Source organism: Urocitellus parryii, chromosome 4 (genome assembly GCF_045843805.1).
Source record: "Urocitellus parryii isolate mUroPar1 chromosome 4, mUroPar1.hap1, whole genome shotgun sequence".
Taxonomy (NCBI): domain Eukaryota; kingdom Metazoa; phylum Chordata; class Mammalia; order Rodentia; family Sciuridae; genus Urocitellus; species Urocitellus parryii.
Window position 1 is genome coordinate 204,966,489 of NC_135534.1, and position 26,015 is coordinate 204,992,503.

The 26,015-nt window shown below is 49.0% G+C and overlaps 3 protein-coding genes across 7 annotated transcripts in view; 2 read left to right on the forward strand and 1 right to left on the reverse strand.

Moving 5' to 3' along the window:
- The first annotated feature begins 115 nt into the window (after window positions 1-115).
- Window positions 116-14,689, forward strand: Phyhd1 (phytanoyl-CoA dioxygenase domain containing 1). Of its 3 annotated transcripts, XM_026386238.2 has the most exons (12): window positions 116-200; window positions 4,800-4,898; window positions 7,598-7,756; window positions 9,363-9,438; window positions 9,596-9,643; window positions 11,227-11,282; window positions 11,365-11,427; window positions 11,987-12,008; window positions 13,088-13,216; window positions 13,302-13,418; window positions 14,082-14,208; window positions 14,298-14,689. In XM_026386238.2, the coding sequence occupies exons 2-12, from the start codon at window positions 4,866-4,868 to the stop codon at window positions 14,341-14,343; spliced, it is 876 nt and encodes a 291-aa protein (XP_026242023.1). In that variant the 5' UTR covers window positions 116-200; window positions 4,800-4,865; the 3' UTR covers window positions 14,344-14,689. The 3 variants fall into 3 exon arrangements, with proteins under 3 accessions (XP_026242023.1, XP_026242024.1, XP_026242025.1); XM_026386239.2 differs by lacking the exons at window positions 116-200; window positions 11,987-12,008 and having other exon boundaries at window positions 13,102-13,216; XM_026386240.2 differs by lacking the exons at window positions 116-200; window positions 13,088-13,216; window positions 13,302-13,418; window positions 14,082-14,208; window positions 14,298-14,689 and having other exon boundaries at window positions 11,967-12,997.
- Window positions 14,690-15,359: 670 nt separating this feature from the next.
- Dolk (dolichol kinase) lies at window positions 15,360-21,014 on the reverse strand. The gene has a single exon (XM_026386251.2). It carries the CDS (start codon window positions 20,732-20,734, stop codon window positions 19,118-19,120), a length of 1,617 nt encoding a protein of 538 aa, XP_026242036.2. The 5' UTR covers window positions 20,735-21,014; the 3' UTR covers window positions 15,360-19,117.
- Window positions 21,015-21,100: 86 nt separating this feature from the next.
- The window catches only part of Nup188 (nucleoporin 188), a 56,036-nt gene continuing 51,121 nt past the window's right edge, over window positions 21,101-26,015 (forward strand). For 2 of the 3 annotated variants that reach the window (XM_026386246.2, XM_026386247.2), the window contains exons 1-2: window positions 21,103-21,160; window positions 21,490-21,582. In XM_026386246.2, coding sequence (XP_026242031.1) covers window positions 21,129-21,160; window positions 21,490-21,582 — 125 coding nt within the window. In that variant the 5' untranslated portion in view covers window positions 21,103-21,128. Of the gene's footprint in view, window positions 21,161-21,489; window positions 21,583-26,015 lie in introns of all 3 variants that reach the window. The other variant, XM_026386248.2, reaches the window with a different exon arrangement.

The following is a 26,015-nucleotide window of genomic DNA, read 5'->3' on the forward strand; positions in this document are numbered from 1 at the left end:
GCGAGAGGACAGTATCCGAGGGGCTGGCCCCTCTTCTCCCTGAGCCTCATGCCCCGCCAGGGCGGGCGCCTGTCGGGGAGGCCAGAGACCAAGTCGGTCTCAGAGCGCAGTATTGGACAACAGGGTCTCCTCCTTTGAGGCCACCTCTGCCTCAGAGTCTGGTAGACACCAGAGGTCCAGGGACACCAACCTAGCTCTTGGTATTTATTTTTCTCCACCTCCCATCTTCTTCCTCTAGATAACTTAGACATTCCCGAGAAAGTTCAGCTCCACGGGAGGTGTTTAAGGAACGCTGGGTGGTGTTTCCCCTTTTTCTTTCTGGGTGATGCCACCAGCATCGGATGCCCATCCAGACTTGGGCAGAATGGTCCAGGATGAACAGCTGCAGGACAGTGCCCAGCGGTGCCGACTGAGCTCTGGCAGCAGGGCCTGTGGAGAGCGGGCCGAGGCAGAAGGCCAGGCCTGGGTTCTCCTCATCCGTTTTTGTGGCGTTTCAGATTCTTTTTTTTTTTTTTTTTTTTAAGTCAAATGAATGTTTTTGTTGTTGTTTAGTTTTATTTTCTAAGCTTTGAAAATTGATGGTTTGGGTATTAAAAAGAAAAAAAAACTGAAAAAAAAAAACCCAACACTAAGGGCCAGTGAGTTGGAGTCTCAGGTAGGTGGCAGTTTCCCTTGAGCAAGGCAGCAAGACATTGAACTGCGTTTCCTTCCTCCGGGGTATGGGGTGCAGGGTGTCTTCCGAGTCTGTTGTGACCTTGGCCAAGAGTTCTGTTTGTCCCTCTCCCCTCCTGTTTGTTTTCGGGGTTTTTTTTTTGTGTCTTGTTTTCTTTCTCCTCCATGGGTCTTGGCAGGCGCTCATTTCTGTGGCTGTCAGCCAAAAGGAACATTCTGGGGCTGCCAGGAAGGGAGGAGACTCGGCTTGGCCGGTCCCCGAATGAACGGTGCTGCACCCCGTCCGCCGCCCACCCCTCCACGCACAGTACTAGGCGCCCAGGGAGCTACTTAGCCCCGATCCATCCCCCACTGTCATGGTGTGCTCAGTGCCACCACTCACCTGTGCTGCTTACGTTGGCCCCATCACCACCTGGTCCTTCATGAAGAGCAGACGTATGGAGGTGGGCGGGCACGGGCGTCACTGCTGGGAGGGCAACGCCCAGGTTCTGGCTGCACACCAGTGTCTGTCCGGTGCCTGGCTTGCCTGGTGGGGGGACACTCACTTTAGAGCAATCACTTGGTCCCCCCTCTAGAAGGGTCCCCGCCTTAGATCAATCACGTGGACACTAAGGCACCTTTTAGCATCTCTCGTCTTAATGATTATGTCTGTCTGTGTTTTCTGCGTCGTGTCATTGGATGTAATCCTCACAAATAATGCACACTAGCCTCTGACAACCATGAAGCAGTCCGTTACCTATGGGTCTGATTGTAGACTCAGATCAAATATCAAATAAATCTATAACACAAAGTAGCCTCTGGAGGTCTCCATGTAATGGGGGCCCTTCCCTCATGTCTGAAGCCTGCTGGGCTCGAGGGACCATTTCTTGGGTACCCACAGAATGGTCAGCTTCGCTCATCTTACTGCTCCATGAAGTCGGGAGCTCCTTCAGGGCAGTTTCTGGAGGTTCTGAGCTGAATGGGGCTCCCGTAGGTGCCAGGTGTGGCCCTGGCAAGGGTCCCCCTGCCAGCATGTTCTCCGCCCTCCCAGTTGCCTGTGGTGTAAGCCCTTATGAGTGTTGATAGTTGTGGAGTAGGAGAGGCCACCAGAATGGGGGCCAGTAGTCCAGGGTCCTTCTCACAGCTCAATCATCCCATGCATAGTGGTGGAGAGTCCCTTCCTGTGGCCTCTATGTCTCCATTTGTGTGATGGGCATTTCCATTCTGTGCTCTCCAAGGTCCCTTGTGGTCCCAACAGCAAATCCCCAGGGTTCTTTTTCTTTCTTTTTTTTTTTTTTTTTTTGGTACCAGGGATGCTTTACCACTGAGCCACATCCCCAGCCCTTTTTATTTTATTTGTTTATTCTGAGACAAGGTTTTCCCAACTTGTTGAGGCTGTCCTTGTACTTGTAATCCTCCTGCTTCAGCCTCCTGAGTCACTGGGATTGCAGGCATGTACCACTATGCCCAACTGGGTTTATTTGTTGTTACTGTTGGTTGGTTGGTTCTGTGATGCTAGGGATTGAACTCAATGGTGCTCTACCACTGAGCTCCATCCCTAACCCTTTTTTTTTTTTCTATTTTAAGAGGAGATCTCACTATGTTGCCTAGACTGACCTCAAATTTGCCATCCTCTTGCCTCAGCCTCCCAAGCAGCTGATGTTACAGACATGCACCACCGAACCCTGCTGACAGTCACTGTGGGTAGGCCCCGTTCAGGTTTCAGCCCCTTGGGGGGCCTGCTGAAGGTGCTGGGGGTCAAGGGCAGAGGCTCAGAGAGATGGACAGAGCTGCCTTCAGATCCCAGTTTTGCAATTCATTTGACATGAGACTTCATTTTTCCCTGTTTGTAAAATCAGAATGGCATCAGTAAGATAGTTGTGAGGAACAATGATGACTGTAGTGTCTTGGTCTTTTTTCTGTTGCTAGAACACAATACCTAAGTTTGGGTAATTTAGGTTCATGGTACAGAGGCTGGCAAGTCCAAGACCTGGCAGCTACATCTAGTGAGGGCCTTGTGCTGCTTCATAAGGTAGCGGAAGTTGGGAAGGAGAAGGCTCCCTGGGAGAGGAGAAGGCGTAGTAGCTAAGCCTGCCAGGAGGAGCACCAGTCCATTCATGGGCAGCCCCAATCACCTCCTGCTAGGCCCTGCCTCCCCCACATTAAGAAAGGGAGGTTCAACAGATGGACTTGGGGGACATGCAGAAACCACAGCACGCAGATGAGGAAGCTCTTGAGTGTGAGGAAGGCTCCTACCACCTGTCCTCCTCCTGGACCAGCAGGGAACCTGTGGCAGAAGAGAGGCCTCGGCCGGAGACCTGAGTTGCTTGGGCCCTTCTCTGGAATAAGCCAGGGCCTTGCCTTCTTCCCTCCACAGGGCTCTGATTCCTTAGGGAAGCAACCTCAGGTCTCAGCAAAGACTCCCCCTTCTGCCCCTGTCCTGGACTGCTGACAGGGAGACTGAGCAGCTGAGTGTCCACCCCTTAGAAGACCCTTTGTACCTCCACAGTAGAGTCTTTTGACTGTCTGGTCTGGTAACCCTCCCACCAGCCCCCATGCCCCATCCCCACCGCCTCCCCTACCCCAGCCATGGGGCCTTGCAGCCAGTGCTTGGAACTAGAGTTTGATCTGGAAAGAACAACAATGTGGGAAAACCATCTACCCGCCTCCCAGAGTCCAGCAGAATGAACTAAGGGTGGAGGCCAAGCTGTTCTCCCCTACCCACCCCCACCCAGGCCTTTCCACTCTGCCTAAAACCGCATTGGTAGATTTTTCTCTGGTTCTAACAGCAATTTGAAAAACTTGGGAAAACTAAAAAAATTTAAAAACCATCAGCCTTCGCGTTCTGCCCCAAAGGGCCCCCACTAGCACTGGGTAAAGCAGCTGCAGGTACTCTCTAGGTGCCATGCTCACGCCATCCTCTTTATCAGCAGTGTTCAACTTACTGCTCACAGGAGGCCCTTCTGTTAGTCCCAACTGCAGATGGGTAAAGTGAGAGTGGGCCTGAAAGCTGAGCTGCCTCCCTGAGCCTCTGCCGCCAGCCTGCGGGGAGGTCCTTGGGGAGGTTGCTGACTGAGCATGAGGGGCCTCGCTGCTCCTCTGTTGGCAGGTGCCTGCATCAGAAGGGGTTAGGACAGCTGGGAACAGCCCTGCCCCCATGACCCTCATGGTTATGTCTCTGGCCTCTCTCCTCCCCCACCTAGACCCCCTGAGCTTCTCCCACCAGCCCCAGAAGCCCAGCGGGCTCACCTCCCCTGACCTTCCAGAAGCCTGCCTCGCTTGGACAGAGCAGCCGTTCCCAGCACAGTGGCCCAGAAAACAAGTCTTGACCTGAGGCCAAGGCTCTTGAAGGCTGAACAGTGTCCCTGCACTCACTCCCTCCTGAAACACTCTGTCCCTTCGTCATTCAAAGCATTGTTTCTGGGAAGGCCAGGGGCTTGTTTTCCAGAGTGGCCTACCGGGCTGGCAGGCAGTTCTGACCTCCCTGCCAAGCCTAACTTGAGATGGTAAACATCTTGGGTCTGAGGATGGGAAACAGGAACCCTGATCTCCCTCATTCTGAAGACCCAGACCCCACTCTCCAGCCCCCTTCCTCTTAGGTTGTCCTTCTCTCTGCCTTCCTCTGAGCTTCACATCCCTCAACTCCCTTCCATAGTCTTCCCAAGACTGGGAGCAGTTCACACCAGAGCTGGGAGAGGCCCAGACTGTCCCCCCAGGACCTCTTCCACCTTGAATGCAAAGCCACCCCAGACACACCTTGCAACAGAGATGTTAATGCCAAGGGTCTCACTCTCTTCACTCCAGATTCAGAGAGGGACAGGCCTTTGTCAGAGTCACAGCTAGTGGTGGACCTAGACAGTGTTGTCCTCCCAGCCCACTCTCTGCCTGACACTCCCAGAACAATCCCAGGGAGCCCTGAAATACCCTGAAGGAGATAGGAAAGGGCTAATCCTGGATTAGTTGTAAAGAGGGGAGAAGGGAGCTGGAGCGGGGAGAAAGGGCTGGGGCCCAGGGTGGAGGGTGCAGGCTGCCTATGTTTGCAGGGAGGGCTGAGTGGTAGGATTGCTACTCTCTGGGTAGGGAAGGGTTAAATCCTCCTGGGCCTTCTGCTGTGGCCACCCTCCCTTCCTGAACTTTCTCCTCTCCAGCCCTGGAGCCACACCCAGAGCCTCTGGTTCCCTGAGCCATTTTCTTGGCCTGCCTGAGCCCCTTTCATGGCCTGCCTGAGCCCCTTGCAGCTCCAGAAGGTAGGTAGGGGTCTACTGGGCTGGGTACTGGGAGGGTCCTACAAAAGTGTGTGTGGGTGGTCCAGATCTCCAGTAGCCCCTTGGGAACTCAAAACTCCCTGTCATTTCACAGAAAGGGACACTGAAGCCCACAGTGGGGTTTCAGTTCCCAACCACAAGACCTAACTTCTGTACACACAGCCCTGGGGTATCCAGATTACAGGACCTGGGGTGAGGTGGGGCTGTGTGCACCATGCGTGGGCATGTTTGGGGGGGGCGGGGCTCAAAACCGATAAAGCATTCTGATCAGCCAGTTCAGCTGGCCTGGCTGCCTGTGGTGTGGAGGCAAGGCTCAGAGGGATGGGGACTGGCCAGCAAGTAGCCAGGCAGGAGGTTGTCCTCCCAGTTCTCAGTCCAAATTCAAAAGGCTAACTTGCGGGAATTAGAGCACACAGACTTTAAGATAATCATCCAGGAATTCCAGATGGAGGCTGTTCCTATTCGTATCCAGCCCTAGAGGCCTTGTTTCAATCTCTGTCCTGGGGCAGAGCTGTACTCAATGGTAAGAGCTAGCTGAGCATATGTGAGGTCCTGGCTTCCATCCCCAGCACTGCAAGAAAAAAAAGTCCATCCCAGCCTGGGATGGAGCTCTAGCCTGTTTTCTAAAGAGGCCCACACGGGGCTGGAGATTCAGCTCAGTTGGTGGAGTGTGCTTTCCTTGTATGCACAAGGTGCTGGGTTCAATCCCCAGCACCACAAAAAGAAAAAGAAAAAAAGGCCCTTAGCCCCATTTAGTACTTTCAGGGTCAGAGAGAAAAACATTGGTCCAAGTTGTCATGGCCACCAAATACTCATCCCTGGCCAACTTTTTCCTTTTCTTAGAGTATATCAGGAACATATTCCCAAGTCACTATTTTTCTACATGATTTTTATGGTTCTGGGGATTGAAGGGAGGACCTCATGCTGGCTAGTCAAGCATCCAGGTGACCACAGGGCTTCTTTATCAGCTGCTTTGTGTTCCAGATAGGGAAACGATACTTTGTTAAACTAATCCCTTGATACTAAGGTAATCATTAACTATTCCAATGTAAGTTTTCATCAGACAAGACTTAGTGAATACCTACACACATATGTCTTTGCTCCTCTATTCCCTGATATTTTTTGCCAGGGGTAGGTACTGAGAATTGAACCCAGGAGCACTCTACCACTGAGCCACATCTCTGGCCCTTTGTATTTTTTGAGACAAGATCTTTCCACATTACTTAGGGCCTTGCTAAGGCTGGCTTTAAATTGAAATTCTCTTGCCTTAACCTCCCAAATCACAGGGGTTATAGACATGTACCACTGCACCAGGCTCCATTCCCTGGTCTCATGAAGAGTGGTTACTGGATCAAGCATGTGCACAGTTTGCCATGGATGTCCCACTTCCCAGGGAGGCAATTTCCAGCCTAACGCCAATTTCTAAAGTACAGACTTTCCCAGAGACAGAAGGGCTTGTAGTGGGTGTCATGAATATTGCAGTACCTGGTATATGACAACCCACACTGGATATCCATCAGGGCTAGTGTGGGGGTGGGAGGGCTGTCAGTAATTGGAAATTGACACTGTGGTGGGTTCCAAAGAAGACTTAGATGCCTGTTATAAAACCTCCTAAGAAGGACTCAAGGCGAGTCAGAGTAGGCTATTTGCCTTAACCTGCACTCAGGAGAAAGCCCGCCCCTGCCACCATCCTGTTCCCTTCCATTCTGCCCTCACTCTGTGCTGCATCCTTTCCTGATTCTTCCTGTCCTCATGTGCTCAGAGTCTTCGCACATCCTGCTTCCTCTATCTGGAGTGTTCTTTGTCATCTCTTCCCCTCCCAATATCCTTTAGGCCCCTTTAAATGCCATTCCCTCAGAGCTGCTGCCAAAGACTCCCATCTCATTTCTTTTCTTTTTTTGAGGTGCTAGGGATTGGATCCAGGGCCTTGTGCATGCAAGCCAAGCACTTTACCAACTGAGCTACATCCCCAGCCCCCCATCTCATTTCCATTACATACTTCTGCTCTTAGCTCTCAAAGCCTGCCCCCTCTTTCCCTGCACTCAGCATTTATGATCGTGTGCTTCCCCATGTGATGGTTGGTGTAATGTTGTTCTCCATTTTTTTTTTTTAGCACCAGGGATTGAACCCAGGGGTGCTTAACCACTGAGCCACATCCCAACCATTTTAATTTTTATTTACAGATAGGGTCTCACTAAGTTGCTTAGATTCTCACTAAATTGCTGAGGCTGACCTTGGATTTGAGATCCTCTTGCATCAGCCTCTCAACTCTCTGCGATTATAGGAATGCACCACCATGCCTGGCCTCCTTTACTAGACTATAAACTTTGTGAGGGCGGGTACCTCAGCTGGCTTGCTTATAACAGCTCCTAAAGCTGTGTCTCCTAAACAGTAGATGTTGAATCGACATTAGCAGGATACATGGATGCAGCTGTATGTGGCTCAGCCCACTGGAGGGCAAGTACAGGACAACCTCCTCTTCCCCTTCCGTTCCTAATTTCCAAGTAGCCAGTACTGATTGTTCTTCACAGGGCACCAGACACCACGGCAGGGGCAGGGGACAGAACAATGAATAGGATATTGGTCTCAACTTCACACATTTGGGGTTTGGTGGGGAGATTAAATACAGTTCATAAGGGGAAGCGTGCAGAGGGAAGCCTGAGCCTCATTCCTGCCTGCAGTTCCAGGAGGATGGATTCCTGGTGCTGGAAGGATTCTTGTCTGTGGACGAGTGTGAGGCTATGAAACAAAGGATTGGTGAGATCGTGGCCGAGATGGATGTCCCTCCCCACTGCCGCATAGAATTTTCCACCCAACACGAGGAACAGCTTCGAGCCCAGGTGGGTGCATGGGGTAGGTGGGGATGGAATCTGGTCTTTGATGGGGGATCAGTCCCAGCCAAAGCAGCATCCTGGAAGGGAGGACCCAAGGCCATGGCTCCTCCTTTTAAAAATATTTTTATATAATATATATTTTTAATTGTTGGTGGACCTTTATTTTATTAATTTATTTTTATGTGGTGCTGAGAATCAAACCTAGTGCCTCACACTTGCTAGGCAAGTGCTCCACTACTGAGCCACAACCCCAGCCTCCATGGCTCCTTCTGATAACAGATCAGGTGCAGGCTCCCACGTGCCAGGCTCCACTCCTTACACCTGTCACTATGAATTTACAATTACAATTTAGATATGGTTATTGTTTCCACTTGGAAGGGAGGGAAAGTGAGGCTTCCATCATTTGTCCAAACCAAAGTTAATAACTGGTAGAGCCAGGATTTGAAGTCAGCTGTCTGATACCAACTGGTGCTGTGCACTGCTCTTATACTTCCTCAGATTCTCCTGCCACAAAGGGCCTCCTTGTGGTCAGCATCCCAGAGAGAGCCCTGAGATTTTAATGGGCTGCCTGTGTGTCTTATCCCTGCACCCAAACTCAGAACATGCTGTTTCCCAAGGCTCAGCACAGTCTGAGACGGACAAGTGGTTCTCCCATCCAGTTATCTCAACCCTACACAGTTTGACAGTCAGCCTTCCTGCAGGACAGCTGAGCTCTGGTCCAGGCCACTCACGCTCATACCAAGGAGCTCCTGCCATCTAGTGGCAACATAGAAAACTACAGCAGCTAGAAGCCTTGCATCCCAGGAAAGCAAAGTGGCCACAGACCGGCCACTCAAGGGTCCTGAGGAGAAAGAGGGCTGAAACTGGTACCCCAAATCTGCCTTGTGAAAATGCTCCAGAGGCCAGTAGATTATTGGGGCAGGAGGAATGCAAGAAGAAAGGGCACAGATGATCCTTAACTTACGATGGTTCGACTTAGGATTTTAGATGTACATTCATTTAGTAGGAACAATACTTTGAGTTTTTAATTTTGATCTTTTCCAGGACTGACACCACGCGATATCATACTCTCTCATGATGCTGGGTGGTTGCAGGGAGTCACAGCTCCCAGTCTACCACCTGATCATGGGAAGCAAAGATACTGTGTTCACCATCTGTCTCCCATGCCAGACAACCATTCTGTTTTTCACTTTCAGCACGGTACTTGATAAATTAACAAGATATTAAACACTTACGCTTGTAAAATAGGTTTTGGACTGGATGGGTCTGCCCCACTGTGAGCTAATGTACGTGTCCCATGAGGAGGCTAGAGAAAGCTAGGATGTTCTGTGGGCTAGGTGTATTAAGTGCACTTCTAATGTTTTCAATTTATAGTGAGTGTATCTGGATGTAGCATCATTGTAAGTTAAGTGGAATCTAATAAGAGGTTTCTGAAAAATCCGATGCTTGTAGCTTTGAATTCTGCTTTCAGGCACTTGGGGCTCCTAGCCACTGTCTGTGCCTCAGTGGACATGTCCAAGATGTCACTGGGGATCTGTAGCCCATGGGCATGGGAAGCCCCTGCTCTGACCCTGGGATGCTCTCTCTTTCTCTCCCATGTCCCTTTCCACAGGGCAGCACAAACTATTTCTTGAGCAGTGGTGACAAGATTCGATTCTTCTTTGAGAAAGGTGTTTTGGACAATAAAGGTTTGGAGCTGGGTCCCCAGAGATGTGGGAGCCCCCTGGGAGGTTGCTGGATCCAGGTGTCTGCCCTGCAGGGCTGGGAGGGCAGGGCGCTTAGGCCAGCTGCCTGAGGGAGGCTGCACTGCTGTTCTTCTTCTTTTACCTGTTCTCTGTGCCACAGGAAATTTCTTGGTGCCTCCAGAGAAATCAGTCAACAAAATTGGTCATGGTGAGCAGAAACCTGGGAGTGCAGGACACAGATGGGAAACGGCCTCAAGAGCTGAGAAGCCGTAGTCAAATCCGTACTGAGTTAGGGGTTGGGCAAGTCGCCTTTCTGGCTGCAGGCTCCCCTTTGGTTGTGGTCTTTGACATTGTGTAATGCTAATCACATGGCACTTCTACCACTGCACTGGGAAGAGGGGTCCACTTGAGACCCCAACAGAGGGCATGTGCAGGCTTCTCCACAACCTACTGTCCCAGGCATGGGGGATTCCTGGGACCTGTTGATTCCTGGAGCCCTCTTGGGGGCAGCTGATATATTGAAATTACTCCTACTCTGAGACCCCAAAACCAAGTGTAGAAATTTTCACTTTTTTCCCCCAGGATCACGTTGTAATTATTTTTGTGGACCCCTTGTTTTTAAACCTGAAGTTATAGCATGGTGGCTTTGTAAACAAGTTGTGATAAAATTCATGTGACATAAAATTTGTCACCATAACTATTTAAAATATATTTTTAGTTGTAGGTAGACATGATACCTTTATTTTATTTTTTGATTTTTTTTAATGGTACTGAGGATTGAACCTATGCCTCACACATGCTAGGCGAGTGCTCTACCACTAAGTCACAAACCCAGCCTCCAATCACCATAACTATTTTAAAATATTTCATTCAGTGGCATTAAGTGCATTCAAAACTTACTTTTTTGTTATAACAGTAATAACAGCAGTTGGACACAATGGCACATACATGTAATCCTAGTGGCTTCAGAAGCTAAGAGAGGAGAATCACAAGTTCAAAGCCAGCTTCAGCAAAAGTGAGGTGCTAAGCAACTCAGTGAGGCCATGTCTCTAAATAAAATACAAAATAGGGCTGGGGGTGTGGTCCAGTGGGCGAGTGCCTGAGTTCAATCCCTGGTACCCCCCCACCCAAATAGCAAATAATCCCTGGCACAATGGCACACACCTGTAATCCCTGTGACTCGGGAGGCTGAGGCAGGAGGATGGCAAGTTGAGGCCAATATGAGCAATTCAGTGAGACCTTATTTCAGAAATAAAAAGGGCTGGGCATGTAGCTCAATGGTAGAGCACCCTCAAGTTCACTCCTTAGTACTGCAGATAAAACAACAAAAACCACAAAGACCGCTGATGACTGTGCCTGCTGCCCATGTTCATTAGCTCCCCCAGAAGCCCTGGGAGGTGGGCAGCTCTTCTCCTCCTCACTTTACAGTGGAGGAGACCAGGACTTACAGAGAGAAATAGTAGTCACCTGAGATCACATGGAGGAAGTGGAAGTATTGAAGCTGCTGCCAATTAAGAGTCCCCTTGGAATCCTTCGTCCTCCCTGAGGGGTGGGGAGTTAGGGCTGGAGTGAGGTTCCCAGATAGCCAGATGGTCCAAGATAAGGTCATGGTGGGATGGGGCTGGGTGGGATGAAGGTGTCTTTGGGGCCCATTACTTGGTTATAAAAAGCATAAAGTTTAAAGCACCTAAAATAGTTGAAAGTGTCAAAGTGAAGCCTGAGTCCAGTTCTCAGGGTGGGAGGGACACATGGGGGCTGAGACTGGCCCATCAGCAGGCCTCTGTCCCACAGCTCTGCACGCCCATGACCCTGTCTTCAGGAGTGTCACACATTCCCCCAAGGTGCAGGTGAGCAGAGGTGGGGACAGGCAAGTGGGGACAGATAGAGGTGTATGTGGGCAGGCTGCAGTGTGACTCTGCCCCCTTCCAGGCCTTGGCCAGAAGTCTGGGCCTCCAGATGCCTGTGGTGGTGCAGAGCATGTACATCTTCAAGGTGAGCGATGTGTCCTTCCCAGGCCTCAGTTTACTTTACCCTTTGTAAAACTGGCAGGCTGCTCATAGGAAGCCCCTTCCCATACTGGGCCAAAGCTGCTGGGTTATCAGTGTTGAGTTGGCCAGAGCACATGTGAAGTGGGTACCTGGTACTGAGTTTGTGCTCTATTAGAATTTGGTGGTGTGAAGAAAAGGGATCCCCAAGAGTCCCTCTTCCCCTCTTTGACTACTGAGATGCTCTGCTCTCAGCTCCAAAGTACAGTGCCACCTCCTCTAAAAAGCCTTCTAGACCCCTGAGGAAAAGAGGGACCCAGCTCTTTCTAGCCCTTTCCTGGTTCTGCTTCATGACCTCGTTGTTAGGCTAGTGCCTGCTGTCTCCCAGGCAGCCTGTGCACCCGCTGCTGGGCAGGTGGTTTTCCTTCTGCTTCTCTCCTGGGCCTGGCTCACAATAGGGGCTCACTAGCTGGTACCCAGGGTGGGAACATCCTATAAGACTCAGATCAAGCCCTGCTCCTCCCTGTTCTCATCTGTTCTCACCAGACTCTTCCCCTATCTTGCAGCAACCTCACTTTGGTGGTGAAGGTAAGCTGTGAGCAGTCTGTGGGGCCCAGCAGAGGCCATGGGCAGGAAGTCTGGAATATCATGGTGGTCAGGTCTTTGGAGGAAGGGAAAATACTTACTGCATTACCCGTGGGCACGAAGCTCAGGCCAGGAGAGGAGGAGCCACCTTCCTTTCCTTCCCAGAATAGGGGATTGGTGGGGGGAACCCTGGAGCCCCTGGCACACAGATTTCTAAATCTGACAGCAACCCTCAGCAGGTTAAAAATATAGATTCTAACACGGATGGTTTTCAGACAGTGTGAAATAAAGGAAATCAAATACACACACACACACACACACACACACACACGCACGCACACACTCACTACTGTCAGGCATGGTGGCACTTGCTTGTAATCCCAGTGACTCTGGAGGCTGAGGTGGAAGGTGGAAGGATTGCTTGAGCCCAGAAACTCAGGGCTGGCCTGGGCAACCCAGCAAAACTGTCTCTTTAAACAACAACAACAGGATGCTTGGTCATAGGTATCCCCTCTCCAACCCCAACTTTCCAAACTTACACCACTGGGTGGGCTATCTGGTGGCTGGAGTCTGCTCATCTCTGGTAAAGAATGGTGGCTTTAAGGCCAGGTGTAGCTCAGTGGTCTTTACCACTTGCCTAGCTGAGGCAAGACCCTGAATTCCATCCCCAGCACAGAAAAGAAAGAAAGAAAGAAAGAAAGAAAGAAAGAAAGAAAGAAAGAAAGAAAGAAAGAAAGAAGAAAGAAAGACAGACAAGGGTGGATTTAGTCACCTGGCTGGAATTCAATGGTAGCAGCTACTTTTTAGCAATTAGGGTGTGCAGCCCTGTCCTACGCACTTTTCATACACTGTCCTATGGAACCCTCCAGCAGCCCTTTCAGGGAGATTATTGTTGGGGCCACTTTACAGTTGAAGAAATGGAAGCTTTAAGAGGTAAAATCTCTGCTCAGAGTCCCTGGGTCAAGAAGTGGAAGATTCTCAGAACAGGAAGTCTGGGAGGATGGTGGAGTGGGAAGTGGGTCAAGATGAGGTGGGACAAAGGGAAAGGTCAGGCTCCTCAGCTCCAGGCGGGTCTGCCGCAGCCTCCCCTCACCAGGATGCCTCGTTCCTGTACACGGAGCCCCTGGGCCGGGTGCTGGGCATGTGGTTGGCGCTGGAGGATGCCACGCTGGAGAATGGCTGCCTTTGGTTCATCCCTGGCTCCCACACCAGTGAGAACCCCTGGCTCCCCACCCCAACCCCCAGGGAGAGGGATCGGGTGAACAGAGGGTCTAGAGGCTCCATCTTGGCCTGCAGGCGGAGTGTCAAGAAGGATGATCCGGGCCCCTGCTGGCTCATGGCCTGCTACCAGCTTCCTCGGGGCAGAGCCAGACTGGGATAGCAGCCTCTTTGTGCCCACACCAGTGCAGAAAGGTAGGCGGGACGCCCAGGGGTCTGTGCATACTCCACCACCCAGCATCTGGGAGGCTCTTTTGGTGTCACCTGAGGACTGGGAAGTCACAGAATGGGAGGAGGTAGGGCTGGCAGGATACTTGGAAGTCAGGAAGCAGTGCGATCACAGCAAGTTCAAGCAGGCCAGGCTAGAGTCCAGACTCCGCTTCTCAGTCTGTTTCTTTGGGTAAATGACGAAATCACTCTGAGCCTCAGTTTCCCCAAATGTAAAGTGGGATGCATCTAGAATGTTTATAAAGAATTTAGGTGACACACGGCAAGGGCTTCACAGATGTTGGCTAATCGTGATCCCTCTTCCTTATGGAAAGGGACACTGAGGTACACCCCACCATCATCAGGAGGTCCCTGTTGACTGGCACAGTGCAGAGGGCTTCTGCCCACATCTGGGGTGGAGAGGCCCTTTGTAAGGCTTGCCAAAGTCACAGCCCACAGCAGAGGACACTTGATCGCAGGGAGCCCCTGTCTAAACAACAGGCTTGGACCCTGGAGCAAGCAGACTATGGAAAGGCTTGGGGATAGGTGAGGTCACTAAATCACTCCAGGGAGGACCACCGCACCCCTTCCTGACCTGGGAAGGGTGGCACTAGGCCTACGGTGCCCCTGACCTGCTCATGTCTCTACTAGGAGCCCTGGTCTTGATCCATGGGGAGGTGGTGCACAAGAGTGAGCAGAACCTTTCAGACCACTCACGCCAGGCCTACACTTTCCACCTCATGGAAGCCACTGGCACTGTCTGGAGCCCAGAGAACTGGTACGTGGCAGGGTGTGTGTGTGTGTGTTCAAGTGCCCTGAGGGGGCCCTGGGGACTGGGAAGAGTGGTTCTGTCTTCAATCTCAACAGGCTCCAGCCGACAGCTGAGCTGCCGTTTCCTGCCTTGTACACCTAAAGCCCTTGAAGGGCTGGGACCGTCACCTCCCAGTGCAGCTGTGGACTACAAACCCTAGCACGCTGCCTCCCGTGCCAGCTGCAGTGGGGAAGCTGTGAACCTGCAGAGCTCTCCTCCTTCAGGGTCTGTGCTTTCAGCCCTGCAGACACCTGGGGGAGGCTGAAGTGGCAGTGCAGGGCCCAGGCTGGATGAAGGCCTTCCCCAAGAGCTTACTTACTCCCCCACACAAACTTCCCCTTGAGGTGGCCTCTCAGCCATGAAAGAGGTCTGGTCCATTTTCAAGTCCTCTCTCAGGAGCAACTCTAATAATTACGCTGTAAGACACTCAATAAAAATGACTTCTGAATGCAGCTTCTCCATTTGTCGTTCTTCCCAAGCATTCTTGCTTTCCAGATGAGACTCCTGCCGAAAACCATTCCGGTCCCCAAGCCCTGCTACGCAGTGTGCGTGACTTCACTCAAACACTTAGTGGGCGTTGGCCGCATGCCGCCCTGCACACTTTGCGCTTTGTTTTACACGACTCCTCACACAGAGAGGAAGGTGTTATGATGATCTGTGTTTATAAGTGAAGGAGCCGAGCCAAAGAAAAGGCAAGTGACCTACCTGCTAAGTCACACAGTTGCTCAATTGTTCAGCTGTGTCACCCTGGTCCTGAACTGGGCTCCTGTTCTTTTTTTTTTTTGCATTTTAAAGCATCATGCTTTCTTTCTTATTGTGGACTGTTCATTTATTTTATTTTTTTTTGTTCCAATTTATTATATATGACAGCAGAATGCATTACAATTCACATTACACATATAGAGTACAATTTTTCAGATCTCTGGTTGTATACAAAGTATATTCACACCATTCGTGTCTTCATACATGTACTTAAGGTAATGATGTCCATCTCATTCCACCATCTTTTTGACACTCCTTGCCCCCTCCCTTCTCCTCCCTCCCCTTTGCCCTATCTAGAGTTTGTCTAATCCTCCCATGTTCCCCTCCCTATCCCATTATGAATCAGCCTCCTTATATCAGAGAAAACATTCAGCTTTTTTTTTTTTTTGGATTGGCTAACTTTACTTAGCATTATATTCTCCAACTCCGTCCATTTACCTGCAAATGCCATGATTTTATTCTCTTTTATTGCTGAGTAATATTCCATTGTGCATGTATACCACAATTTCTTTATCCATTCATCTACTGAAGGGCATCTAGGTTGGTTCCACAGTTTAGCTATTGTGAGTTGTGCTGTAATAAACATTGATGTGGCTGTGTCCATATAGTATTATGTTTTTAAGTCCTTTATGTATAGACCAAAGAGTGGGACAGATGGGTCAGAAGGTGGTTCCATTCCCAGTTTTCCAAGGAAACTCCACACTGCTTTCCAGATTAGCTGCACCAACTTGCAGTCCCACCAGCAATGTATGAGTGTGCCTTTTCCCCCACATCTTTGCCAATACTTATTGTTGTTTGTATTCTTAATATCTGCCATTTTGACTGGAGTGAGGTGAAATCTTAGTGCAGTTTTGATTTGCATTTCTCTAATTGCTAGAAATGTTGAACATTTTTTCATATATTTGTTGATTGATTGTATATCACCTTCTGAGAAGTGTCTGTTCAGGTCCTTGGCCCATTTATTGATTAGGATTTTTTTTTTTTTGAGTTTAACTTTTTGAGTTGTTTATATACACTAGAGATTAGTGCTCTATCTGATGTACAAGTGGTAAAAATTTGCTCCCAAGCTGTGGACTCTGTATTCACCTCACTGATTGTTCCTTTTGCTGGAAGCTTTTTAGTTTGAATCCATCCCATTTATTAATTCTTGATTTTAATTCCTGCACTATAGGAGACTTATTAAGGAAGCAGGGGCCTAATCTGATATGATGGAGATTTAGGCCTACTTTTTCTTCTATTAGGGTCTCTAGTTTAATTACTAGGTCCTTGATCCACTTTTGAGTTGAGTTTTGTGCATGGTGAGAGATAGGGGTTTAATCTCATTTTGTTGCATAAGGATTTCCAGTTCTCCCAGCACCATTTGTTTAAGAGCTATCTTTTCTCCAATATATGTTTTTTGGTATCTTCGTCTAATATAACTGTAATTATGTGGGTTAGTCTCTGTGTCCTCTATTCTGTACCATTGGTCTACCAGTCTATTTTGGTGCCAATACCATGCTGTTTTTGTTACTATTGCTTTGGAGTATAGTTTAAGGTCTGGTACAGTGATGCCACCTGCTTCACTCTTCTTGCTAAGGATTGCTTTAACTATTCTGGGTCTCTTATTTTTCCAGATGAATTTCATGACTGCTTTTTCTATTTCTATGAGGAATGTCATTGGGATTTTGATTGGAATTGCATTAAATCTGTATAGTACTTTTGGTAGTATGGTCATTTTGAAAATATTAATATTACCTATCCAAGAACAAGGTAGAGCTTTCCATCTTCTAAGGACTTCTTTAATTTCATTAGTGTTCTGTAGTTTTTATTGTAGAGGTCTTTCTCCTCTTTTGTTAGGTTAATTCCCAAGTTTTTTTTTTTTTAAGGCTATTGTAAATGCAGTACTCTTCCTCATGTCCCTTTCAGAGGATTTGTCTCTGATATACAGAAATTGGGCTCCTGTTCTTTGTGCTGTCTAATCCTCTGCTGGAGAGGGGAAAAAAAGCCCAGGACCAGGAATCCATTACCAGTCTCTGGTCTCAAGCCAGGCCCTTCCTCTCTCAGGGACATTTCCCTACCTGGACAACAAGGAGGCCAGACCAGGCCTCCAGTGGCCCCTCCTGCTTTGGCATGCTTGGAAGACACCCAGAATTTCTGAAACAACTTCTAAATCCAAAAACCTGCTTAGTGGAGGTCTGGTCCAGAGGTTGCAAAATGGAAATCATTGGCTGATTACAGACTGCAGATGTGTTTCGTCTGAGCCTCAGCATTTAAAATCAGACTTTTGAGCTGAGGATGTAGTTCAGTGGTACAGCACTTGCCTAGTATGTGCAGGACCCCAGTTTCATCCACAGCACCAGAAAATATAACTTTTTAAAATTGGGAAATTCCACATAATAATCCAGGTTTCATTAACTTCATTCAATGAGTGAGCGATTGATAACACCGGGCCCACACTCTAGCAAAGTCACTACAAGCTAGAGCAGCCTCCTTGAGAAAGGCCCACCATAGTTCTCTGTCTTCATTCTGGGCATCACTTGTCTAGCTTTGGCAGCCACATCTATAACCTTGGCTTAGTTCTTCCCCTACTGTAAGGCCCAGAGGAGAGCTCTTTCCCAAGGCCACTTAGGGAGCTGGTTAGTGAAGTTGATGCTCTCTCACCCACATTTGCCAACACAGAAGGGAGCCTGGGAGAAGGAATGAGTTTGTTAAGTTTGCTGAGATCCAGGAGAATGTTTTAGTACTCCTCTCTGAGGGAAATGACTTGGCAGTAATTCCTAAGCAGAAGAGTTCCAGCTCTGAAGTTCATGCCTGGCTTCTGGCCGTGGTAGGCCTAAGTTCTTACTCTTCTTGCTGGGCTGGGTTACCCAGCCTAGGAATCCTGCTGTGCTATCTTTCCATTCAGTGAACGCCTGCTGACTTCTTGCTACTGGCTAGGCTGTTACCCCTGTGGCATGTGGTCTGGAGTTTGGGACCTGACTGGAGTATGCACCCCCAGCAGACCCATTTAACTCTCAGAAAACTCCCCAGCCCCTGTGAATCTCTCCTAGATTCATATACCATTAGAGACAAACACAGGTTTGGAAATGTGACCCTTTCACTGGAATGTGAAAGGGTTTCAGGAGGGACCCTAGGACAAGGAGTCAGAAATTCTGACCAATCCTTCTCTATAGCACTGCCCAGCTACGGAGAGTTTGGAGCGAGGCTGGTTGGAATAGGACTTGAGTCCAGGATCTGATCCTTTCCCTCCAGCCCTTCCAAGTGACCCAGAAGCTGACCCATTTCTCCCTTTAGCTCTTCCTAGCCTAAGTAGGAGAAAACATATGCATTTAGCTCTTTCTCTCTTGGGTTCTCCTCCAAGTGAAGTCAGGAGAGCAAAGGTCACTCTGGTTTCCAAGTACAACTTGTAAAACCTCTTATCTCGCCTGGCCTTTTTTTTTTTTTCCCCCCTCACCTGGCTTTTCAATGAACTGAAGACTGGTCTTGGGTAATAAGGATATCTTCCCTTTTTTTTTTTTTTTAATTTTCAGTTGTTGATAGACCTTTATTTTATTAATTTATTTATATGCGGTGCTGATAATCAAACCCAGTGCCTCACACATGTTAGGTAAACACTCCACCACTGAGCCACAGCCCCAGCCCAAGACATTTTCCCTTACTGATTGCTAGTCCTGGGTGGGCCGTCAGCTGGATATTTCATGTACATTATCTCAAATTGGATCCTCTTAACATCCACTTAGGTTCAGACTGGTTAAATGACTCACCTAAGGCCATACAGTTAACAGGTCATGCAGCCAAGAGTTCTGATCAGACTAACCCTAGAACCTGAAGCTTTAATCATTATGCTCTAATGCCTCAGTGTCCATTCTGGCCCCCCCACACCACAAAAACAAAGGGGGCTCTACATCTCAAGTTCTCTGAATTGTTGTACTGTAAGACATTTTTCTTTTTTAAATATTGGCAAAACTAAAATCAGGAGAGGTTTTTATTTTTTATTTTTTATTTTAAGTCTGATTAACTGAAAAACCAAATCTGCTTTTTACCCTTGGGTCTTCATGCCCAAGTGGCTAACTGCTATGGGGACCATTCATTATCCTCATGTCTCTGTTCCCTCCATCACTGCTACTGTGTAACACTAGGCCATTAGCAATATCAGGAGGTAGAGAGGCAAAAGGAGATTGTCTATCTGTGTAGTATATGCTTCTAAGAGGGATACCATGCTGATGGATCCCAAAATCCAAACATAACTATAGTTTAGGTCCACTCCACTGTCAAAAATTAAGATCAGAGCTACTGAAATGATCTGTGCAAATATAGATGTCATGGTCCCCTCAAAAGTCTTCTTGGTTCCAGGCCAATGGATCTCCCCCATGGTGCTGCCAAAGATGGAGGCCACGGTATCACCCACACCCACAGCCAGGACACCTGCATAGGGGACTAGGGCCCTCGCTCCCCCCAAGCTACCCTTCTGTGTGCAAGGTCTGGGGATCAGCCAAATGGGAAGAGACATGCCCAGAAGCAGGTAGATGTGTGTCAGGATGAGCGGTCCACTGTCTCTTTCATCCAGGAAGAGGGACAGGAGACCCCGCAGAGTGTGACCCAAGGGCTTGATGCGGAAGTAGCGCACATACTCTAAGAAGATGAAGACTGCCAGACATACAGTGGCAGCCACGTACAACAGTGGCCGGTCAAAGATGATTCCTGGGATGTAAGTGGCTACCACAATGAAGTGGAAATATTTTCGGGTAATGGTGGGGGCCTGGTGTTTCTTGGACTCAGAAGATGATCGCTTGGCATTCTGGTAGAGCACCACCAGGCAGGCCAAGGTGGCCAGCAGGGACCAATAGACTAGGAGGTAGATGCGGGTTTCTGTCTGGAAGAGGAATTGAAGAAGCCAAAGCAGTGGGTTCCTATGGATGAGCCAGTGCAGCCAGGGTAGGACTACCCCAAGTCCCAGCACACAAGTCATGAGGTGGAAGAAGATGGAGGAAGCCCAAGTGCCTGAATCCATGAAGACAAAGAGAGTGCTGAAGAAGATGCCCATGAGCACCATCCCTACCACAACCACCAGCAGGAAGAAGTCCACTGGGTCCCCCTGGCTTTCTACAACAGTCAGAGAACGCTTGATGAGCTGGTTGAGGACAAAGCTGATGCCACCCAGTACCAGCAGTGCCTCCCCAGGAGTGAAGCAGCGGGGCATCAGATACAGCAGGATCATGTTGAGATAAACAAAGATCAGCAGCACTTCTAGGACTTCGATCACCTCGCCCACGCTAAGTGAGTGCTTCATGATATAAATGATGACGCCTCCTGCCAAACCCGAGATGGCACAAGTGTTGGTGGGGACCGGGCGAGTGATGCCCAGAGCCAACACTGAGGAGAAGAGGGCCACTGCCATGCCAGTGGCTGCCACCACAATGCCGAAGCGCTCGAAGTGCGGGTTCCCAGAAGCCTGGCAGCGCTCCTTCATGACCAGTCCCAGCAGAGGCATGACCATGGAGGCGGGCAGTAGGCCACTGTTTGCAGACATTCGGAACTGGAAGACGGCATTTCCTTGCTGTAGCAGCCGGTCCCACTTGTATTGGACGTAGAAGGCCTGCACTGCGAGGGCTACTGCGCACCACGAGTATCGGTCCCAGACGGTCGCGTGGATGCTCACCACTACTGCGAACACCACTGCCGCCTCTGCCAGCACTGTACCGCTCAGGGGAGCCCCGGACTCCGGGGCTGCCGGAGGGCACTTTCGGGTCATGTCTACACGCCTAGGACTCTGGGGAAGTCGGGGTGAGTAGGGATGCCTTGGCCTCTGGGCCCCTCACCCAGCCACGAAGAGGGCAGCAGTTTCGCTCTGCCAACAATCTTCTCCAGCTTTGAGGAGGGAGCTCCACCAGCAGTAGTCTGCGGCTAGAAGCTAGCGCCCGATGACCCTTCACTGCCTCCAACCTATGGTGCAGACGTCGCCGCTCTTCGGCTCTCTTTAAGGGCTCCACCGCCCCCACCACGGGTTCCTCAGGTCCCTGGGCATCGCCATCTTGGCCCCGCCCCGCCGTCACGTGACTAAAGATCCCGCCTACGGGCCCGGTCCCGGGGCGAGCAGTCACGTGGGAGCGGCGTCTGGGGGCGGGGCTGGGCGCGCGCGCGCGAAGATGGCGGCCGCCGCCGATGGACCGTGTGTGAGGTGCGGAGCGGGCCAAGTCGGCGGGGGAGGCTGTGAGGCTCCGGGTGGAAGCTGAACGGGAGCGGGGCGGGAGTTGGGAGCGGGATGAGGTGGTGGCGGCGGGACGAGCCCGGGCCGGGTGGACAGGCGCTGAGACGGGAGGCGGTTACGTCCAAACGGTCCCCGCGCGCGGGGACCGGAGGGCACTTGTGAAAGAACGGGCCAGCTGCTGCCCCCTTCGCTCGGCGCCGGGCCTCCGTCTGCTCACCCGGGTCCCTTTTGCTTCCTCCCTTCTCCCCACCGGCGCGTCTCGTGGCGCCCCACCCACGCTTCCTCGTCCGGCGGTGAAGCTCCCTCGAGGCGCGACGGAGCGCTTCGCGGTCGCCTGGAGGGTCCGCCACCCGTCCCGGCTGCAGCCTCCCCGCGTCCTGCCCCGGCACCGGGTAGGCCTTGCCCGCGCCCCAGGTTCTCCCCCGAGGGCTCTCTTTCTCCGCGCTTCTGTTCATTTTTTTCATGCATTGGTTCAGTTAGCCGACAGGCCCCCATCAGCTGAGAGATTCCAGGCACTGTGTTAGGCTTTAGGGGAGAGAAGATGAATTGCTGGAAAGACAGCACTCCCTGGAAGATGCTTACTAGCGCCATCCCATGGCGAAGGGCTTTGTCGGCGTCATCTCATCCAATTCCCACAGCCCGGAGAGGCGCTGTATATTATGCGGATGACTCAGAAGTCCAATTCATAAATAGTGCCGTGATAAAATTGGAGGCTCTCCGACTCCAAAGCTGTAACCAGACCACAACACCAGATCACAGCGTCCACGTTACTGCTTGGAGAAGTGTCTTCATTCTCCCCATCACCCTCCTCCCTGTCACTTCTTGTTGCCTGTGCCCGCAGTTTTCCCTACTTTTTTTGTCTCGTTCACCACTGTATCCTAAACACCCAGAAGAACACGTAAATATTTATTACACACATTGCCAGTATTCTCCAACATCACTGTCTTCCCTTCTCACCCAGCTGGAAGTGAGATTTTCTTTGGAGTTTCCCCTGGGCGAGGTATGATCCTTGTGAGGACCAGTTTGGATTTCCCTCCTGCTCTTTCCTGACAGTCGTTATATTGATTGGCCGCCTGGTCTTCTGTGCCTTCCTTTTCTAGGTCTGCTTCATTGTCATTGTGGAGCCTGCACAAAGTTTAGCTACTCTAGGATAAGGCATGTTCTTTTAATGAGAAAACAGGGGAAGAAAAGTTTTGATTTGCCAGCATTGTTGTGCTGAGGAACCTACCAAACATCCTCAAGATAGACTTTGACACTTGGATTTCTAGGCAATTCTCTGCTCATGATTTGTATTAGAGTGATTTTTCTTTTAGCACTGGGGGGCTTGTTCATAGCAGTTGGGATTATACTGAGCAGCCATTCTGTTTGAAATGCCTAGAGGTCTGGACTAAGAAAATTTTCATTCTATTCCTGGTGCCTCCTGATTTGCAGTTGACTTCAGACAGGTCACATTATCCTTTTGAGCTCCTGTTTCTCCAAATGTGAATCCTTTTCAGGGGAGTATTTGAGGTGACTATGAAGTATGTTGTTCTTGTAGCAAAGTCATTGTGTGTGTGAAAATGACTTGGCAATAGTCAAAATGGAAGAATACTTTTACTCAAGAGTTTGGGGAATGTCGTTTGAGGTTGTCAGTTTAAATATTGACATTTTTGTGTTTGCTTGTGTTCTTCAGTTAATATCTTTGTAGAAGTCTTGAGTGGTGTAGGTATGCTTAAAAGTCTACCACGCGGCCTGCGCAGTGGTTTCATTAATGAGGTTCTAGGCATAAAGTTAGTTAGACGAGATCGAAATAAAAACACACAGACTCAATTACCTTAATTCTATTGCTAGGTCCGAGACGGCTCCCCTGCTCCCCTCTCTGGTTCGCTCCTCTAGCCGCCCAGCAGGGCAGCAAGGATTACTCAGGGCTAGCAGGAGAGAGAGAGCGAGCACGCCGGGGAGTAGCCTTTTATTAGGGAACCAGAGATTCAGGGGAGAATTCCATCCAATGAAGGTTGAGGGGGGGCTGCACTCCAAGGTCAGGGTCAGCGATTGGGTCCCCGGGGTCAGTGGTCAGGCACACCCCCACACGGATGGGCTCTCTCATCAGGAGAGGGACGGGAAAAACTTCGACATTTGCCAAAGTGCCTCAGACCCTCAACGGGAGGCACCCGATCACGTGTGAGAATGGCGCCCCACATAAAAGTATACACAGGACTGCAGTTTGAAAAGCTCTTTCTGCTAATCTTGAATCTCACTTTACACAAGAGAGGTGTATCCCATCTGTGGAGTTAGATGGGCAGTGGCTGCTTTTATTTATTATTTCCATGTGGAATACAACCGAGTTTCTCAAAAGAACTGTCTCATTAGAGTAGCTCAGTTTTCTCCAAAAGGTCTAAATTGTAGAAACTATTACTCCTGACCTCCCAGTAGCTTTCACTAAAAGTTTACAATCAAATCGATCTGTGTAAGGAAGATAATGTCCAGTATCCTTTATTCCATCTCTTTCAGAAATGGACTTCCAAGTTTGCTAGAATTTTGGACTGGAAGTCAATATATTTTTTTAAAACTTTAACTTTGAGGCAGTTCAATTTTTGTGTTTTAGTTTCTTCCCCAAATACTTATCTCAGTTTTATTTATTTATTGTGCAAATAAATGAGCAACACTCTAGCACTTATTTAGTTTCTTTAAAATGTATTTAGAAAATGTTTCCCTGAGACTTTAGATTGAACGTCATAGTTCCAGCTGTATCTGTTATGTTGTTTTAGTGTTTATTTTATTTTATTTTTTATGGTACTGGGGATTGAACCCAGAGCTTCACAAGTGCTAGGCAAGCTCTCTATTACTGAGCTACATCCCCAGCTGCCCCACCCCCTCCCCATTTAGTTTTCATAACTCTGCCTCTGGCTCCTGAGACACGGAGATTACTGGCCTGCCCCTGTATGTCCAGCATCTGTTGTATTTTTTGAGAATCACATGACTCAAACCTTCATGTCCCAGTTTGAGTTGAGGTCTTTCCTCCATCCCTAGAACAGTTCCTAGTGATCTCTCTTCTCTGACACTGTTCTATATGATTATGTTCCTTTTGAGTTTCTAATTATTAGTATCATTCCCTTAAGTACTTTTCTTTTTGTGCTTTATGCAAAGAGCATTTAATGTGTTTGTCTTTTGCAGTGTTAAGCTTATGAGTATATGAGCTTATGAAAGTTTTAGATTTCTTTGTATTCTTGTTATTCCAGGGCCAGTAAATGTGTAGCAGTTGAAGAACCATTAACTCTTACTTCCACAAGGATTCCTTTCTTGATAAACAATCATTTTCTCTTTGATTCCACTGCCTCTTGTCACTTTGTTGGGGGCGTGGCTACTGAAATTTAATTCAGAGGTACTCTACTACTGAGCTAGTCCCCAACCCTTTTTAAATTTTGAGACAGGGTGTCACTAAGTTGCCAAGACTGGACTGAAACTTGCAATCCTTCTGCTTCAGCCTCCCAAGTAGCTAGGGTTACAGGTTTGCACCACCATGTCCAGCTAAACAGAAGGGGGTGGACGTTTAACTCTTTATGGGTACTGGGGCTTGAATCCAGGGCCTCGCACTTGCTTGGCAAGCACTCTGCCACTGAGTTACATCTCTAGCTCTTATCTTATTTTTTTGAGTAGTGAATATAAAAGGTGTTGTGTTATTCTGGGCACTGATCTCCAATCTTATTTAGCAGCAGAATCTTATTTGGGGTGGCGGGTTGGAGGAGTGCCAATATATTAAACATAAATGACAGATTAGACTTCTACCAACCAGTGCTTTTACCTGCTCCCCTGAGGCACAGTGATGCTCTAGTGTAGTAGTATTTAAGGAATTCATCTGGGGTGTTTAGTTTACAATGTAGATTTTCCATGTGTAGCCTCCAAAAGAATAGCATGGGATGATGACCAAGATTCTGTAGGGTTGCTGTGTCCTTCCCAGGTGATTTTGCTGTAAGTGGTCTGAAGGCCAATTGCTTTTTTGGGAGGGGGTACCAGGGATTGAGCTCAGGGGCACTCACTCACTGAGCCACACCCCAAGCCCTATTTTGTATTTTATTTAAAGACAGGGTTTCACTGAGTTGCTTAGTACTCGCTTTTGCTGAGGCTGGGTTTGAACTCAAGATCCTGCTTCAACCTCCTGAGCCGCTGGGATTATAGGTGTGTGCCACTGTGCCTGGCTCCAATTGCATTTTTGAGAAACATTGTTTTAACATACTGTACTTAAAAAAAAAAAAAGTACAAATATGCAGGGTGCAATGGTGCACCCCTGTAATCTTAATTACTCAGAAGGCTGAGGCAGGAGGATCACAAGGAGGCCTACCTGAGTAACTTATTGATACCTTGTCTCAGAATAAAAATAAAAGGGCTGGGGGTATAGCTCAGTGGTGGAGTGCTCCTGGGTTCAGTCCCTAGTATGAAGAAAGAAAAAGGAAAAAAATGCAAATATTGATGTGACAAATGGCAACAGCTTGGATATGAGAAAACAAGGAATTATGGATCTTGGTTGGTCTTTGAATGCAGGTATTGGTCTTCTTAGTTTCTGTGGGAATCGCTATTAGCTAGCTATGGGGATCTGTTTTGAAAGGAAATGCAGATGAGTTCAAGTACACTACTACCTAAGCTTTTTGAAATTAGAAGATGATTAAGAAAGTAAATTAGCCTAGGTATACAAAAGCCTTCAATTAGTGAAATATTTCTTCCCATAAATTTGTATATACTTTTGCCTCCATTATTGGCTGTGAATTTTTTGTAATAACAGATATCTGATTAGTTTTGTGCAAACCAGAAAGGAAAACATAAAGGAAAAAAAATACATGCCATTTTCTTT